This window comes from Scyliorhinus torazame, chromosome 12 (genome assembly GCF_047496885.1).
Source record: "Scyliorhinus torazame isolate Kashiwa2021f chromosome 12, sScyTor2.1, whole genome shotgun sequence".
Lineage (NCBI taxonomy): Eukaryota > Metazoa > Chordata > Chondrichthyes > Carcharhiniformes > Scyliorhinidae > Scyliorhinus > Scyliorhinus torazame.
The window spans coordinates 153207855-153227554 of NC_092718.1; the positions used below are offsets into that span (position 1 = coordinate 153207855).

Consider the following 19700-nt stretch of genomic DNA (forward strand, 5'->3'; position numbering starts at 1 on the left):
TGGTTCCGATGTCGGGATGTCCGGAGACCCTGTGGAGGACAAGATGGCGGCGCCCCTGGTGCGCACATTGCGGGGTTGGGACAAGATGGCGACTTCCATGGTGCGCATGTTACGGGGTCGGGCAAGATGGCGGCGCCCATGGGACGCACGTGGCCGAAGGGGGACAAGATGGCGGCGCCCATTGGTTGCACATGGACCCGGGAGGAGACGATGGCGGCTCCCATTGTGCATCTGGCATGGGGGAGAGGGCGATAGCGGGCGCGATCGCAGCAACTGCGCGGGCCTGGCACACAGCCGCGAAGTGGCCCTTTTTACTGCAGACTTTACAAACTGCATTGCGGGCCGGGCAGTGTTGGCGGGGGTGCTTCTGCTGACCGCAGAAGTAGCAGTGGGGTCCCCCGGGGTGCGCGGATCGGCGTGCGGCGCAGGCGTATTGGGAAGGCAGGGCCCCGGCTGACGAGGTTGTCGGCGGGGTCCAGGAGGGGTAGGAAGGAGTAGAAGGGTGGGCAGCGCGGCGGGAGGGGTACGATTGTACGTTATGGAATGCGACCGTCATGGAGAGCGCCAAAGTTTTCGTCTCTGCCAGTTCGAGCGTGGCCCCTTCCAGTAATCGTTCTCGGTGCGGTCCGACGCAATCCCCGTCACGAAAGCATCGCGCATGAGGAGATTTGCATGTTCAGCGGCCATAACAGCCTGACAATCACAGTCCCAGATGAGTGGAATTAGGGCCCGCCAGAAGTCTTCGATGAACTCACCAAGTAGTTGTGAGCGGGTGGCGAGTACATGCCTGGTGAAGAGCGTGTTCGCCTTCTGCGCATAGTGCTCCTGAAGGAGTTCCATTGCTTTTGTGTAATTCGTGGCATCTTGGATCAACGGGAACACACTGGAGCTCAGTCTGGAGTACAGGGCGTTTATCATCTGAGCCTCCGTTGGCTCGGGGTCCGCAGCCTTGATGTAGGCCTCAAAACATGCTAGCCAGTGAGTAAAGTCTTTTCTGGCGTCGGGCGAGTGCGGATCCAGCTGCAGGCGACCGGGTTTAATTCTGATATCCATTCTGTGGAAAATCAGACTGTAATAAATTGATGCACGATCAATTGCACAAAGAGTAAAGTTGGGTACAACTGTGGCTTTATTACAGTCAGATGCGAGGCCTCCTGCTGCAGCTGGCGAAATGGCAGGACACGGGAAGTCATGCATATTTATACAGTTCTCCGTGGGCGGAGCCAGCCGGCAGGAGCTACCGGCGAACCTGTAGTGCAGGTCCTACCTTACATCCCCTAATACAGTGGTTCACCACACTAGGGAAATCCAATACAACCATCATGTAAACATTACATTTTTGACTTGGACGAAAATTCCTGTAGCTTGTGACACCCATGTTGGGTAGCACTGCTCACTGGCGTTCTGCTCTTAGAGGAGTCTTGGAAACCTGCTTCTCAGGTGGACTTGCCATTTCTAGTGAAAGAAGCACTCTATATTAGAAGAGCACTGTAGCATGAGGATAGCATTTGATCTTTTTAAAAATTCTTTCACATGGTGTGGGCTTCACTGGCTAGGTCAACATTTATTGCTCTTGAGAAGGTGGTGGTGAGCCACCTTCTTGAACCGCTTCAGTCTATGTGGTGTAGGTACATCCACAGTGCTGTTAAGGTGGAGTTCTAGGATTTTGCTCCAGCGACAGTGAAGGAACAGTAACATAGTTCCAAGTCAGGATGTGGCCTGGAGTGTAGGTATTGGTGTTCCCATGCATCTTCTGGCCTTGTCCTTCTCGGTGGTAGAGGTTATTGGTTGAGTGTGCTGTCATGTTATGGGTTAAGTTGCTGCAGTGTGTACCTGTAGATGGCACACACTGCTGCTACTGTGTTGATGGTGGAGGGACTGAATCAAGCGGGCTGCTTTGTCCAGGGTGGTGTTGAGCTTCTTGATGCTGCACTCTTTCAGGAACGTAAAAAGTATTCCATCTTCCATCAAACTCCTGACTTGTGCCTTGTAGATTGTGGACAGGCTTTGGGGCATCAGGAGGTGAGTTACTCACCACAGGAATTTCCAGCCCCTGACCTCTTGTAACCACAGTATTTATATGGCTGGTTCAGTTTAGTTTCTGGTCAATGGTAAGGCTCAGGATGTTGATTGTGGGGGATTCAGCAATGGTAATGCTGTTGAAAGTCAAGGGCAGATGATAATTGCCTGGCACTTGTGTGACGCAAATGTTACTTGGCCCTTATCGGCCCATTCCTGTTCTCCAGGTCCTGCTGCATATGGACACGGACTGCTTCAGTGCCTGAGGACTTACAAATGGTGCTGAACATTATGCAATCATCAGTGAACATTCGCACTTCTGATCTCATGATTAAGGGAAGATCACTGATGAAACAGCTGAAGGTGGTTGGGCCTAGGACACCACCCTAACACACTCAATCAGCGATGTCCTAGGACTGAGATGAATGACTCCCAATAACCACAACTATTCTTCTTTGTGCAAGGTGGGACTCCTACCAGTGGGGAGTTTGCTTCCTGATTCTCATTAATTCCAGTTTTGCTTGGGCTCCTTGATGCCACACTTGGTCAAATGCTGCCTTAATGTAAAGGACTGTCACTCTCACCCCACCTCTTCAGTTCAACTCTTTTGTCCATATTTGAACCAAAGCTGTAATGAGGTCAGGAGTTGATGGCCCTGGTGAAACCCAAACTGAGCATCAGTGAACAGGTTATTGCTGAGTAACTGCCTTTTGATAGCACTGTCGATGACACCTTCCCATCACTTTGTTGATGATCAAGAGAAGACTGATAGGATGGTAATTGACGCGGTTGGATTTGTCGTGCATTTTGTGGACAGACCATAGGTAGATGTCAGTGTTCCAGCTTTACTGAACGACTTGGCTAGGGGCGTGGCAAGTTCTGGAGCACAGGTCTTCAGTTCTAATGCTGGAATGTTGTCAGGGTCCATAACCTTTGCAGTATCCCGTGCCTTTGGCCATTTCCTGATGTCATGTGGAGTGAATCAATTGGGTGAAGACTGACACCTGTGATGCTAGGACCTTAGGAGGAGGCGGAGATGGATCATCCACTCAGCACTTTTGGTTGAAGGTTGTTGTAAATGCCTTACCTTTTGCACTGATGTGCTGGGCTCCCCCATTATTAAGGACAGGGATATTTGCAGAGCCTCTTCTGTTGGTTGTGTAATTATCCAAAACCATTCATGTCTGGATGTGGTAGGACCTCAGAGTTGAGGTCTGATCCATTGATTGTGGGATTAGATCTGCAGGTTTATGCTGTTTAGCATGCAAGTAGTCCTGTGTCCTAGCTTCACAAGGTTGGTACTCATTTTTAGGTATGAATAGTGGTGCTCCTGGCATGCTCCAGAGGATACTGGAAGTTTGCAGAGGGATTTGGATAGGCTAAGTGAATGGGCTAGGGTCTGACAGATGGAATACAATGTTGACAAATGTGAGGTTTTCCATTTTGGTAGGAATAACAGCACAAGGGATTATTATTTAAATGATAAAATATTAAGACATGCTGCTGTGCAGAGAGACCTGGGTGTGCTAGTGCATGAGTCGCAAAAAGTTGGTTTACAGGTGCAACAGGTGATTAAGAAGGCAAATGGAATTTTGTCCTTCATTGCTAGAGGGATGGAGTTTAAGACTAGGGAGGTTCTGCTGCAATTGTATAAGGTGTTAGTGAGGCCACACCTGGAGTATTGTGTTCAGTTTTGGTCTCCTTACATGAGAAAGGATGTACTGACACTGGAGGGTGTGCAGAGGAGATTCACTAGGTTAATCCCAGAGCTGAAGGGGTTGGATTACGAGGAGAGGTTGAGTAGACTGGGACTGTACTCGTTGGAATTTAGAAGGATGAGGGGGGATCATATAGAAACATATAAGATTATGAAGGGAATAGACAGGATAGATGCGGGCAGGTTGTTTCCACTGGCTGGTGAAAACAGAACTAGGGGGCATAGCCTCAAAATAAGGAGAAGTAGATTTAGGACTGAGTTTAGGAGAAACTTCTTCACCCAAAGGGTTGTGAATCTATGGAATTCCTTGCCCAGAGAAGCAGTAGAGGCTCCTTCATTAAATGTTTTTAAGATAAAGGTAGATAGTTTTTTGAAGAATAAAGGGATTAAGGGTTATGGCGTTTGGGCCAGAAAGTGGAGATGAGTCCACAAAACATCAGCCATGATCTCATTGAATGGTGGAGCAGGCTCGAGGGGCCAGATGGCCTACTCCTGCTCCTAGTTCTTATGTTCTTATGCCCTCCTGAACTCTTCATTGTACCATGGTTCATTCATGGCCTGATGGTAATCATAGACTGGGGGATATGCCGGGCTATGAGGTTACAGATTGTGGTGGAGTACAATTCTGCTGTTGTTGATGGCCACAGCTACTCATGGATGCCCAGTTTGTAATTGCTAGAACTGTTCATGATTGATCCCATTTAGCACAATGGCAGTGCCACACAACACAATGGAGGGTATTCTAAATATGAAAACAGGACCTGGTCTCCACAAGGACCTTGTGGTGGTCATTTATACCGACATTGTCAGGGAAAATTGCATCTGCAGCAGGGAGATTGGTGAGGATGAGGTCAAGTAGGTTTTTCCTCTGGTTGGTTCCATCACCACCTGCTGCAGATCCAGTCTAACAGCTATGTCTTCCAGGCCTTGGGCAGTTCAGCCAGTAGTGGTGCAATTGAGCCACTCTTTGTCAGCCACCCAGAGTACGTTCTGTGTCCTTTTCATCCTGTGTGCTTCCTCTAAGCGGTGGTCAGTAGGAGTGTGGATTCATCAGCTATAGAGTGGGGGGGGGGGGGGGGGGGGGGGGTGGTAGAGGTCATTAGGTGCTAATCAGAAGGAGGATTCCTTTCCCTTGTTTGACCTGAAGCCATGAAGTGGGAGTCCTCAGCATCGAGCCTGGACTCCAGGACAACCCCCTCCTAACTATATATTACTGTGCAGCCACCTCTTGTGGTTCAGGACACACCCAGGGATGGTGATGGTGGTGTCGGAGTCATTGGGTGCGATCTAACGGCCGCGTCGTGCCTTTCACACGATTTACCCGGCTCACTATGCCTCGTGAGATCTAATGGGATCTTGCGAGTCGTGGCGATCTGGATCCCCATGGGTGGGACCTAAATTTGCATATTTTAGTGTGCAGTTAGGCACACTTAAAAATGTCTCCGCCAGAGCTAACAAGTCCACGGGATCTAACGGCCTCACCAAGCAGACTCCAGCCGGGCACCATTTAGCAATGATTTTCACAAACGGAAACCAGGTGGAACTGGGGGGTCTGCCAGGCGATCGGAGGCCCCCGGATGGTCGGCCTTTGGGTAGGGTGGTACCCTGCTACTGCTGATGACAATTTGGCAGGGTGTCCAAGTAGTACTGCCAGTCTGTCAGGAGAACTGCCAGGGCCCCAAGCTGGCAGTGCCAAGGTGCCATGGGGGCATTTTGCTCACATCGGGTTCGGGCCTGGGTGCCCTGCTCTTATGAGGTGGTGTGCAGGGGGCTCAAGGGCTACTCCCCCAACAGATAAGTTAGGGCGCAGCTCCTCAGTGCAGGAAATAAAGATAAGTACGGCCTCCCTGCCCAGGCCAGAAAAGGTAACAGAGTACTGTTTGATAGCAGGGTCGTTCCGGGAAACATGCCGCTAAACCTGCCCAAAACGGGACTCTTTCCCCCCCCGCCCCCCGTCAAATTGTGTCCGTTGTCTTTAAGATGTAGTTCTCTGATTATCACCATGTCAGGCTTTTGCTTAACTAGTCTGTGGAACTGCTCTTCCAGTTTCAGTACAAACTCCAAAATGTTAGTAAGGAGGACTCTGTAGGACTTACTGGGCTGAGTTTGACATTGTCATTCCTGTTTCCTGGGTTGATACTTCTGGTTTCATTTTTTTTGTGGACTTTGTGGTGGTTTGATACAACTGAGTAGCTGGCAGGGTCGTTTTAGGGGAATTTAAGAGTCAACTACATTGCTGTGGTTCTGCACATGTCAGGTAAGGACAGAAGATTTCCTTCCCTAAAGGGCATCAGTGAACAACAATAACCATTGTCACCATTACCGAGACGAGCTTTTAATTCCAGATTTTTATTAATTGAATTTAAATTCCACCAGCTGCCATCGTGGGATTTGAACCTGTTTCCCATCAGCCTGGGCTTTCTGGATTACTGGTCCAATAATATTGCCACTTCCCCGTAATTGAGTGTGGTATCAAGGAATCCCTTATAAAATTGAAGCGATTAGGAATTGGGAAAACCTTTCCACTGGTTCGAGTCTTACCTTGTACAGAGGGGGATGATCGTTGTTGTTGGAGGCCAACTATCTCAACTCTAGATCTTTGCTGCCGAAGTTCCTCAGGTCAGTGTCTTTGACCCAACCATCTTCAGCTGCTTCTTCAATAACTTTCCACCATCATAATATCAGAAGTGGGGATGCATTGATTGAAGTGTGTAAGACCCTGGATGGTTTTGACAAGGTAGATGAGAAAATAATGTTTCCTCTTGTGGGCTTGTCCTCTTAGGACAGAGATGGGAGAAATTTTCTCTCAGGACACTGTGACTTTGAAACTCTCTTCCTCAGAAGGTGATGGAAGCAGGATCACAGCATACATTTAAGGCAGATTGATTCCCTTGCCATGCTCGAAACACAAATAGATCAGCCATGACCTTGTTGAATGGTGGAGGAGGCTCAAGGGGTCGAATGGCCTACTTCTGCTCCTATTTTGTATGTATGTTTATCTGACTGCAATGTTCACTTCCATTCTCAACATCCCAGATATTGAAACAGACAGCACCGGTAGAGAACCAAGACCAGAACAACAAGGGAAGCAGGTTATTTGGGGACATCGCCACTTCCAAGTTCCCGACGATGTAACACACTATCCTGACTTGGAACATTATCACTGTTTCTTCACCTTCACTGGGTCAAATTGCTGGCACTCCCAACATGACAGCAGTTTTGGTGTACCTTCACCACACAGAAGACACCGGTTCAAGAAAGCAGATCACCAGAACCTTTTCAAAGGCAGTTAGTAGTAGGTATTATGGGCCAGGGTTTAGAAAACTCCAAAGTATATCATGGAGTTCACCTGATCACAACTTTTAATAGATTTGGTTATGGGGAGCACAGGTGTGATACAACAGAGATCTAAAGTATTTTTTAAACGAAAACATTGTTTATTCTATGAATCCAGTTAACATTTTATAAACACACAGTAAACATCTTATCAACAACCAACCCTGATACTCCCCCCAAAGGTACAGTACTCTATAGGTAACCCTTAGTAACTTTCCTAACATCCATAAGTCAAAAACCCTTTTTAAAAAGACAGTAGGTTTGCATTCCTTACAGAAACAGGTATTACTTTGAAATCATCAAGTGATCTGGAGACATTCTTTAGAGAGAGAGTGAGATACCCAAAGTACAGCTCCTTGGTTTGAATGCAGCTCTCCAACTGAAAACAAAACCCAAACTCAGTTACAAAACAGCTTCCAGCTCAAAACGAAAGTAAAAAGCAGAGCCCAGCTCCACCCACACACTGACATCACTGCAGCCACTTGAGATGACAAACATTTCTTAAAGTGACATTCCCATGACAGTCGGCAATAAATGTTGGTCTTGCCATGACGTGATTGTCGTGAATTAATAGTAGAAAAAGAGATAATGAGACAGATGATTATGTCATAATCCCCACGAGGACCAAGAGGAAACCATTGTCGATCTCCCCTTGGGACCTGTGGAGTACGAGTTTCCCAAGTAGGCGGCAGAAGACACTCAGCTGGAGCTCGTTGGACTTACACATAAAAGTTGGCCCAAGCAGAGCCCGGAGTTGTTGGTTGTCCCAACAGGGACTGGATTGTGGAGAGTTACTGCCATGGGCAGAGTATTGTATATAATTTTAAATAAATCCTTGTTCCACTACCGCTGGCTTCCTCGGTTACTAAAAGATAGATCTGAAGGAGCATCTTACAGGACGAGAGATGCCGAGACAGAAAGGCTTAGGGAGGAAATTTCAGAGCCTGGGGACGAGGCAGCTGAATATAGTACCACCAGTGATGGAGCAATGGAAATCTGGGAGGATTGGAGAAGGAGCGAGATCTCAGAAGACTGTGGGGCTGGAGGGGGTTACAGGAATGGGAAGTGATAGACAGAGTGAACAAGAATGTGGAGTACATCTTAAATATACCTGAGATGCGAAAGTGGGAAGAAGATCCGGTGAATAGGTTATTGATTCAGTGTTCAGGGGGCAAGAAAGGAAATTACTAAGAGCATGATTAGATCAAATTAAATTAGAATAAAGCACTTGAGATTTTATCCAGCCTACTATGTTCATTTTGATTTCTGTACTGCAGTACAGATGTGTAGTTATTGGAAGGAGTCCAGAGGAGGGCTATGAGGCTGATTCCTGGAAATAAGATAGCTGGCTTATGCAGAAAGATGGTGTTATCTTGGGACTACTCTCTTGAGAAGAGACAGAGGGGATATGATAAAATCTTCTTAAGATCGTTAGGAATAGGAAGAACTAAAACTCAGGAAAATCGTGTTACATCTTCAGATAGAGAAGTAGTCTGTGCCAATATGCAGCAAGACCCAGACAACATTCAGGCATAGTCAGATGAGTGACAAGTAATATACTTGCAATATAAGTGCCAAGCAATGACCATTTCCAACATGAGAGAATATAACCATCCCCCCTTGACATGCAATGACATTATCGTCAATGAACCCCCTGGAGGTTTCGCCATCCAGGATAAAGCAGCCTGTGCGATTTGTGTACCGTCCACCACCTTCAACATTCACTCCCACCAACACCGACGCACAGTGGCAGCATTGCGCACCATCTACAAGATGCACTGCAGCGACTCACCAAGGCCCCCCCCCCCCCCCCCCCCCCCATCCCCACCTACCAACTTCTCCAGCCCAAACACTCGCTTCTCTCTGCCCCGTTACAGGTCCACGCTAGCTGGTGAGCTGCAGCAGAGTAGGTCTTCAATGTCACTTCTGGTTCTAGTTGGTCCCTTGACCCGAGTGCTCTGGGGGTGCGGGGAGGAGGAAAAAACGATATCACAACTTTATGGTAGGGGAGTGAGATTGATGAGTCGTGTCCTTTTCTTGTTCTATGTCCATCCAGATAATGTGCAACAGTGATGCCATTATGTGAGTGGATAACAATGGCGAAAGGCTCAAAATGTGGTTTGAAAAGAATTGCACATTTTATATTTATACATAAGTAACTTGCACTTACATAACTCTTGTTATATTCCACAAACTATGTAGCAGTGTTGTGCATGTAAGAACAGGAATTGGCCATTCAGCCTCTCAAGCCTGTTTCACCATTTAATGCTGATCTGTACCTTAATTCCATTCGCTTGCTCAGTTACCTTTAATAGCCTTGCCGAACAACAATCTAGAAATCTCTGTTTTCACATGTTCAATTGATACCCAACTTCAATGGTTTTTTGAAATACGAGAGTCCCAGATTTCCGGTATTCTTTGTGTGAAAAAGTGGTTTCTGACCTCACCCCTGTACAACCTGGCTCTAATTTTTAAAGTTATAACCCATTGTTCTGGACTCCCCTAGTTTTTCTTTGTCTACAAAACCTTTAATCATCTTAAACATCCCAACTGTGTCACCTCTATACATAAGAGATTGCAAACAAAGGACTGGATTTACCCCTTTGAGGTGCAAATCATGAGTTGGGAGACTCATGATCCAGCCTCCTCTCCATGCTATTTTCACGACAGAGGGGCAGGGCTGGGCTGGAGTCAGGTCCGCCACCTTCAAAAGCAGGCCTGGAGTCGATGGATGCGGAGGTGGGCAAGTTAGAAGAATTGCCTCTGTTCCTTGTGACATCAGCCTGGTTCTGTATGTCAGTGTTAGGCACCCTAGTCCTCACCCCCACTCTCCTTTATTCCCCCCATCCCATGCCACCTATATATCGCCATGCCTCTTCATATACGCCCATGCCCCCTACATAATCCGCAGGTCTCCTCTGTACCTCCATACCCTTTCAAAATCCATCATTTCCCCATGCTTACTCACACAGTATCCGCATGAGCACTATGATAAAATTGAAAAGCCTTTCAAGATGCTGATGAAGCTATCAAAATAAACAAATAGTCATTCAAAAACATCTCAAATTATCTTAGCTCATAAAACTGTGAATCAAAATAAAGTTCATTGTATTCTTGACAACTGTATCAATAACTCCTGCTGAGCTGTATCCAATAGTGTGATTTAGAGTTCAGCCAAACATTCATAATGATGTTCCATTGCACAACTGTGTCAAAAAAGCCTCCAGAACTGCATATATTGAAACTTTGAAGTGGTGAATCGATGGCCATCTTCCACTTCTTCAAATACTCAACAGATGCCTGGGCTGTCAATCAAATATGTTAGCCATCTGTTCAGCCATTTCAAAGGCTGAAGAGATAGCTGGGTTATTTATCAAAGTGATCCATAAAAGTATATATCAAAGCAAAGGGTCCAATTAGAACAAAGAACAACACAGCACAGGAACAGGCCCTTTGGCCCTCCAAGCCTGTGCCGATCATGTGTCCTATCTAGACCAACTACCTGTAATCTTCTATACCCCGTCTGTTCATGTGCCTATCCAGATAAGTCTTAAAGGTCACTAACGTGTCTGCCTCAACCACCTCACTTGGCAGTGCATTCCAGGCCACCACCACCCTCTGTGTAAAAAACATCTCCACTGAACCGTTCCCCTCTCACCTTGAACTTGTGCCCCCGTGTAATTGTCATTTATGTCCTGGGAAAAAGCCTCCACCTGTTCACCCTATCTATACCCCTAATAATTTTATAAACTTCTATCAGGCCGCCCCAATTTATGCATTAAAATCTGCATCTCAATACTGTTGAATGCAGAAGACCACTTTATCTTTTGGGGAAAATACTTTAGCACATCTGAACACTTTCACAATGCTGGTCAATTTAATGGTCACCTATTTTTCAAGAACAAAGTTCTATGATCAATCATTGCAATTAAAACATACTTAAATGATCAGACAGGATTTAATTATTACACATGAAGGTGGCTACAACTTTTAAACTTAACTTTCAAAGAATTCCTGGCACCATAACAGGCTTCCCCATCACCACCCCTCTGATCTCATGTGGTTCACATATGCTTCAGAACCTACATGTCTTGCTGAAAATTTCAAACCTGATGAAATACTAAATTGAGATAGGGAGAAATATGAAAATTATCAAGTTAGTTTGTATGCACATTGGGTCGTGACCCATCACATTTCCTGCAGTAAAAATTGTGGCCGGCAGGAAAGAGGTTGCAGTTTCGGATTTCCTGTCTCCCTCGCCTCCATTTATGTTTACCTGACACGGGTTCCCCCCATGTCAGGACGGCAAAAATCCAGCTCCTAGTTTCTCAACATGTCCTCATAATTCAAACCTTTTAGGCCAGTACGCATGTAGACAAACATGGCAGCCATTTCACTCAATAGTATAATGAATGTTTGGTGGTGTTTCTGGCGATCTTGGTAAATGGCATGATGACTAAGAACTCTGTCACAAGATTAAATAACCAACTATGTTCTAATTGAATGACGTAACAGGCTTGAGGTGCTGAGTGGCCAACTCCTGTGTCCATTGTCCTGTACTCCTGACACTTGTTGACTTCATCCCCATGGACGAATATTGCTCAGCAAATGGTCCGTATCTCATATGTTGTTGTATTCCTCAGTAGGTCACCCAGTGAGTCACCACCACGGAAGTCACACAAAGGACGGAGCTGTTGCAGCTCCCGTAGCATCTCTGCATCTTCCGTACGCAGTTCATCCAAATCTCTGAGCAGGTAAGTATGTTAAACACCTAAGGTACTGCTGCGATACTGCATTTTTCATGTGTGATCTGTTTGCTCATCTTTACACAATAGCTATTCCTTATTTGAATGTGGATATTGTAGACCAATGTAAACAAATCCTTAAAACCAATAATTTGTCTACAATAATATGGTCTCTTGCCACCTGCTGTCTACAGAACCTAACTTTTTCAAAAACTGGTCCATTATAATTCCTCATGTCCACATTTAGAATAGAAACTTCCACTGTAAATTTTTCATATGTATGATTTCTAATCTCTTGGCATTGGTGCTGCTGTAATAAATTGCAAAGTAAATCCCGTAAACTCTCATCTCTTACTTCCAAAAATCATATCCTTTTACCAGATATTGTAGTCAATATTATATATACACAACAAATGTAGTATTATATCATAGAATCATAGAATTTGCAGTGCAAAAGAAGGCCATTTGACCCACCAAGTCTGCACCGGCCCTTGGAAAGAGCACCCCACTGAAGCCCAGGCTTCCACTCCATTCCCGTAACCCAGTAACCCCACCTAACCTGTTGGACACTAAAGGGAAATTTAGCATGGCCAATCTAACCTGCACATCTTTTGACTGTGGGAGGAAACCCACGCAGAGACCGGGAGAAAGTGCAAACTCAACACAGACAGTCATCCGAGGCCGGAATTGAACTCAGGCCCCTGGAGCTGTGAGGCTTCAGTGCTAACCACTGTGCCACCCTATATGACACCCTATTGGTGTAAAATAAATTAAAATTGCTAAGATTAAATCAGCACATACTGATCCAAGTTTATCTGCCATTGTTGACGAATGATCCTGTAATATTGAAGCATTTGTTATGATCTGATGGAAGGGTGAAATGGCTCCCTCTATTTTGTTTATATCAATGATAATATATGATGGAGGAATAATACAACAGCTTGACTTTTACCTTCCGCAAGTTTATTCCACATACATCTCAGTAGAGAGACAAACGCTTTATGGTTCTTCTACACCAACTGTTCCAGCTGTGTCCATTTATACTCTTTTGGAGATTCATAGAATCGAACCTGGGACCCTGGCGCTGTGAAGCCACAGCGCGAGCCACTTGTGCTACCGTGCTGCCCAAAAATACCACCACATCCTTCCTCAAATAAGGAGACCAAAACTGGACACAGTACTCCAGATGTGGTCTCATCAACACCCTATACAATTGAAACAACACTTCTCTACTTTTCTACTCCAGTCCTTTTGAAATAAATGCTCTCATTCCATTTGCCTTTTTAAATACATGCTGTACCTGCATACCAACTTTCTGCGATTCATGAACAAAGACACCTGGGGCGAGATTCTCCGACCCCCCGGCGGGTCGGAGAATCGCTGGGGGCTGGCGTGAATCCCGCCCCTGCCGGTTGCCGAAGTCTCTGGCACCGGAGATTCGGCGAGGGCGGGAATCGCGCCGCGCCGGTTGGCGGGCCCCCCCGCGCGATTCTCCAGCCCGGATGGGCCGAAGATCCGCCGCTAAAATGCCTGTCCCGCCAGCGTAAATTAAACCACCTACCTTATCGGCGGGACAAGGCGGCGCGGGCGGGCTCCGGGGTCCTGGGGGGGGTCGCAGGGCGATCTGGCCCCGGGGGATGCCCCCACGGTGGCCTGGCCCGCGATCAGGGCCCACCGATCTGCGGGCGGGCCTGTGCCGTGGGGGCACTCTTTCCCTTCCGCCTCCGCCACCATGGCGGAGGCAGAAGAGACTCCCTCCACTGCGCATGCGCGGGAATGCTGTCAGCGGCCGCTAACGCTCCCGCGCATGCGCCGCCCGGAGATGTCATTTCCGCGCCAGCTGGCGGGGCACCAAAGGCCTTTTCCGCCAGCTGGCGGGGCGGAAATTCGTCCGGCGCCGACCTAGCCCCTTAAGGTTGGGGCTCGGCCCCCAAATATGCGGAGCATTCCGCACCTTTGGGGCGGCGCGATGCCCGACTGATTTGCACCGTTTTGGGCGCCAGTCGGCGGACATCGCGCCGTTTCCGGAGAATTTCGCCCCAGATTCCTCTGTCCAGATGCATTTTGAATCTGTTTTCCATTTAGATAATAATTTGCTTTTCGATTTCTTCGGCCAAAATGGGTAACCTCACACTTATCTACATTAAACTCCGTCTGCCAAAATTTTGCCCAATCTCCATGCCTATCTATATCCATCTGTAAAATCTTTATCTCCTCTTCACTGCCTGCTTTCCCACCTATTTAAGTATCATCCGCAAATTTTGCTGTGTTGCACTGTCCCTGTTTGCAGATCATTTATATAGATCATATAAACAGTTGAGGTCCGAGGACTGACCCTCTGCGGCACCCCGCCAGTTAAAGTTCACCAGCCAGAAAAGGACCCATTTATCCCAACCCTCTGCTTTCAGTCAGTCAGCCAATCTAGCACTCCACTTCTGGCATGTATGTTACCTTTGACCCCACATCAGATAGTTGTCCTTTATAATAAATAGCCTTATCCTGTGCTTCAGTGTTACTTAGTTCATCATCAATCAATTCTTTATTTGCCGTAATCAGTTCCTCATAATGTGCACAGCACCTCTTCACTCCCTGTCTTGTTCAGAATCTGTAACGGTATAGTCAATGCCAATTAACCTTGAATTATCAACTCTAACAGTTTGATTTGTGTGTTGTACAATTACTAATTTTCCTTCACTGCCTATCACTTTCCCAGGGCCTTTCAATTATTTCCGCCCTTCTCTGTTGTAACGTTTACATAGCACATACAGTGCAGAAGGAGGGCATTCGCCCCATAGAGTCTGCACCAACCTCACTTCCACCCTATTCCCATAACTCAATAACCCCTCCTATCCTGTTTGGTCACTAAGGGCAATTTATCATGGCCAATCCATCTAACCTGCACGTCTTTGGACTTTGGGAGGAAACCGGAGCACCCGGAGGAAACCCACGCAGACACGGGGAGAACGTGCAGACTCCGCACAGACAGTGACCCAGCGGGGAATCGAACCTGGGACCCTGGTGCTGTGAAGCCACAGTGCTATCCACTTGTGCTACCATGCTGCCCAGGTCCCCCTGTCTAAACTGTATTCCCGATGGCCTTATGCGGTGCCGTAAGGCCTGCAGAATTCTCTCTGAAACCTCAGCAAAGCATTCAGATGAGCAGAAAAAGTAGAGCTAATGCTCATGCCTTCCAGAGCAGGAGGAACATCTGAAAGTATTGACGACAATTTTGGATTCCTGCTGCACACCAACTGGTACAGATTGTACCCCCAACCATTTGCAAAATGTTCTTTGCATGCACTGCCTGTGCCAGTGCAGTTTGCAATTTACAATCAGGTCAGCCAATATTTTATGTAAATGTCATCTATCACTGCAAGGTTTCTTTCGCACAGACCATGGTTGAAGTGTACATAAAACTATGTTCTTCAGATTTTCATTCATGTCTCAAAATTCCACCTTGGCAAATTCCCCACCATTATCTGCTGATGTTCCGAAACCTGTTTCCACCCATTTTTCTGTAACCTCATTGACAATGGTGCATTTGTCCTTACCATGTATTACAGTTGATAAGCTAAATCTGGTCACCATATCTGGGAAGTGCAGCAGAAAATTACCCCTATCTTTGTCCCTTACTTTTGAGATCATTGTCACTGCATTATTAAATTTCCTGCCTAATTGCAAGCTCACAACAGGACATGGAGTATACGAAATAAGGTAGGGGAACTGGCAGCATGGGTTGGTACCTGGGACTTCGATGTTGTGGCCATTTCGGAGACATGGATAGAGCAGGGACAGGAATGGATGTTGCAGGTTCCGGGGTTTAGGTGTTTTAGTAAGCTCAGAGAAGGAGGCAAAAGAGGGGGAGGTGTGGCGCTGCTAGTCAAGAGCAGTATTACGGTGGCGGAGAGAATGCTAGATGGGGACTCATCTTCCGAGGTAGTATGGGCTGAGGTTAGAAACATGAAAGGAGAGGTCACACTGTTGGGAGTCTTCTATAGGCCTCCAAATAGTTCGAGGGATGTAGAGGAAAGGATGGCGAGGATGATCCTGGATAAGAGCGAAAGTAACAGGGTAGTTATTATGGGAGACTTTAACTTTCCAAATATTGACTGGAAAAGATATAGTTCGAGTACATTAGATGGGTCGTTTTTTGTACAGTGTGTGCAGGAGGGTTTCCTGACACACTATGTTGACAGGCCAACAAGAGGCGAGGCCACGTTGGATTTGGTTTTGGGTAATGAACCAGGCCAGGTGTTGGATTTGGAGGTAGGAGAGCACTTTGGGGACAGTGACCACAATTCGGTGACGTTTACGTTAATGATGGAAAGGGATAAGTATACACCGCAGGGCAAGAGTTATAGCTGGGGGAAGGGCAATTATGATGCCATTAGACGTGACTTGGGGGGGATAAGGTGGAGAAGTAGGCTGCAAGTGTTGGGCACACTGGATAAGTGGAGCTTGTTCAAGGATCAGCTACTGCGTGTTCTTGATAAGTATGTACCGGTCAGGCAGGGAGGAAGGCGTCGAGCGAGGGAACCGTGGTTTACCAAAGAAGTGGAATCTCTTGTTAAGAGGAAGAAGGAGGCCTATGTGAAGATGAGGTGTGAAGTTTCAGTTAGGGCGATGGATAGTTACAAGGTAGCGAGGAAGGATCTAAAGAGAGAGCTAAGACGAGCAAGGAGGGGACATGAGAAGTATTTGGCAGGTAGGATCAAGGGAAACCCAAAAGCTTTCTATAGGTATGTCAGGAATAAGCGAATGACTAGGGAAAGAGTAGGACCAGTCAAGGACAGGGATGGGAAGTTGTGTGTGGAGTCTGAAGAGATAGGCGAGATACTAAATGAATATTTTTCGTCAGTATTCACTCAGGAAAAAGATAATGTTGTGGAGGAGAATGCTGAGACCCAGGCTAATAGAATAGATGGCATTGAGGTACGTAGGGAAGAGGTGTTGGCAATTCTGGACAGGCTGAAAATAGATAAGTCCCCGGGTCCTGATGGGATTTATCCTAGGATTCTCTGGGAGGCCAGGGAAGAGATTGCTGGACCTTTGGCTTTGATTTTTATGTCATCATTGGCTACAGGAATAGTGCCAGAGGACTGGAGGATAGCAAATGTGGTCCCTTTGTTCAAAAAGGGGAGCAGAGACGACCCCGGCAACTATAGACCGGTGAGCCTCATGTCTGTAGTGGGTAAAGTCTTGGAGGGGATTATAAGAGACAAGATTTATAATCATCTAGATAGGAATAATATGATCAGGGATAGTCAGCAAGGCTTTGTGAAGGGTAGGTCATGCCTCACAAACCTTATCGAGTTCTTTGAGAAGGTGACTGAACAGGTAGACGAGGGTAGAGCAGTTGATGTGGTGTATATGGATTTCAGCAAAGCGTTTGATAAGGTTCCCCACGGTAGGCTATTGCAGAAAATACGGAGGCTGGGGATTGAGGGTGATTTAGAGATGTGGATCAGAAATTGGCTAGCTGAAAGAAGACAGAGGGTGGTGGTTGATGGGAAATGTTCAGAATGGAGTTCAGTTACAAGTGGAGTACCACAAGGATCTGTTCTGGGGCCGTTGCTGTTTGTCATTTTTATCAATGACCTAGAGGAAGGCGCAGAAGGGTGGGTGAGTAAATTTGCAGACGATACTAAAGTCGGTGGTGTTGTCGATAGTGTGGAAGGATGTAGCAGGTTACAGAGGGATATAGATAAGCTGCAGAGCTGGGCTGAGAGGTGGCAAATGGAGTTTAATGTAGAGAAGTGTGAGGTGATTCACTTTGGAAGGAATAACAGGAATGCGGAATATTTGGCTAATGGTAAAGTTCTTGGAAGTGTGGATGAGCAGAGGGATCTAGGTGTCCATGTACATAGATCCCTGAAAGTTGCCACCCAGGTTGATAGGGTTGTGAAGAAGGCCTATGGAGTGTTGGCCTTTATTGGTAGCGGGATTGAGTTCCGGAGTCAGGAGGTCATGTTGCAGCTGTACAGAACTCTGGTACGGCCGCATTTGGAGTATTGCGTACAGTTCTGGTCACCGCATTATAGGAAGGACGTGGAGGCTTTGGAGCGGGTGCAGAGGAGATTTACCAGGATATTGCCTGGTATGGAGGGAAAATCTTTTGAGGAAAGGCTGATGGACTTGAGGTTGTTTTCGTTGGAGAGAAGAAGGTTAAGAGGAGACTTAATAGAGGCATACAAAATGATCAGGGGGTTGGATAGGGTGGACAGTGAGAGCCTTCTCCCGCGGATGGAAATGGCTGGCACGAGGGGACATAGCTTTAAACTGAGGGGTAATAGATATAGGACAGAGGTCAGAGGTAGGTTCTTTACGCAAAGAGTAGTGAGGCCGTGGAATGCCCTACCTGCTACAGTCGTGAACTCGCCAACATTGAGGGCATTTAAAAGTTTATTGGATAAACATATGGATGATAATGGCATAGTGTAGGTTAGATGGCTTTTGTTTCGGTGCAACATCGTGGGCCGAAGGGCCTGTACTGCGCTGTATCGTTCTATGTTCTATGGTGGTTGGTCTCTTCTGATATTTAACAAACAATTCCCACTGAGCCATGATTTTCTCAACAAGATTGTCATTTTCTTTATCAAGGGCTCCAACATCTCGCAGTAAAGACTTCAGTTGTTATGGCATCGGATGTGCAAACTGTCTATGCAGCTTCATGGACCATGACCAGACCACTGAACATCAAGCCATTATCTCCAACACTGTTAGCGACCCAATTTCCTCCGGATGCCTTCCCCCCCTACGGCTTCCAACCTCAGTCTCCCAACCCCAGACAGCCCGCTTTTACCTACTTCCCAAAATCCACAAAAAGGACTGTCTCGGCAGGCCCATTGTGTCAGCATGCTCCTGCCCCACTGAACCTATTTCCTCTCATCTTGACTCCATCCTCGCTCCTCTGGTCCATTCCCTCCCCACCTACATCCGGGATTCCTCTGATGCCCTGCGTCATATTGACAGCTTCCAGTTCGCGGGCCCTAACCGCCTCCTATTCACCAGGGATGTGCAATCCTTCTACACCTCCATCCCACACCAGGATGGCCTGAGAGCTCTTTGCTTCTTTCTCGAAAAGAGGCCGGGACAATTCCTATCCACCACCACTCTCCTCCACCTGGCTGAACTCGTTCTATCTCTCAACAACTTCTCCTTTAACTCTTCTCACTTTCTCCAAATCAAAGGTGTAGCAATGGGTACCCGCCTGGGTCCTAGCTACGCTTGCCTTTTTATGGGGTATGTGAAACATTCCTTGTTCCAGGCCTATCCAGGCCCCCTCCCACAACTCCTTTACCGGTACACTGATGACTATTTTGGTGCCGCGTCATGCTCTCGTCCGGAATTGGAAAAATTCATCAACTTCACTTCCAGTTTCCACCTGTAGCAACTTGTTCCATTAACTGCCAATGGGCGTTAAAAGAGTGGTGGCATGGGGCCATGAAAACTTTAAATTGACAAACAACATTTAACATTCACAATAACGAACAAGCATACATTACAAACATGGTGCAGGTTCCATCAGGAAGGGATACCGTAAATCACATTTGGCTTGGGGTGTAACTAGCACATGGAGTCAGTGTAGTGTGACCGAAGAAGAGAGAAAGGAGGAGAGAAACAAAAATGAAGTGGCATTGCTGAGGTGTCCCTGCCATGAGAAGTGGTGGGTAAGCACTCACAGTTCATGGGGCATCTGGGTCCTTGCAGCTGCTGTGGGTGGTGTTCTCCTTCATATCTGGGGGCTAGTCTAGCTGGTGGGGGTCTCCTGCAATCTCGGGCGAAGTGTCCTGACTGCCCACAGTTGTAACATGACCCCTGGGGCATGTAAGGTGGAGCAGGCTCTCTGGGGTATTGCTCCCTTGGGTATGGTTCCCTGAGTG

The 19700-nt window shown here is 47.0% G+C and overlaps 1 protein-coding gene across 8 annotated transcripts in view; it reads left to right on the plus strand.

Annotated features, from left to right (window-relative positions):
- srrm3 (serine/arginine repetitive matrix 3) overlaps positions 1-19700 on the plus strand; it is a 524769-nt gene that overhangs the window by 430913 nt on the left and 74156 nt on the right. For 7 of the 8 annotated variants that reach the window (XM_072469206.1, XM_072469198.1, XM_072469202.1 and 4 more), the window contains one exon: positions 11716-11826. In XM_072469206.1, coding sequence (XP_072325307.1) covers positions 11716-11826 — 111 coding nt within the window. The remainder of the gene's footprint in view (positions 1-11715; positions 11827-19700) is intronic. The other variant, XM_072469199.1, reaches the window with a different exon arrangement.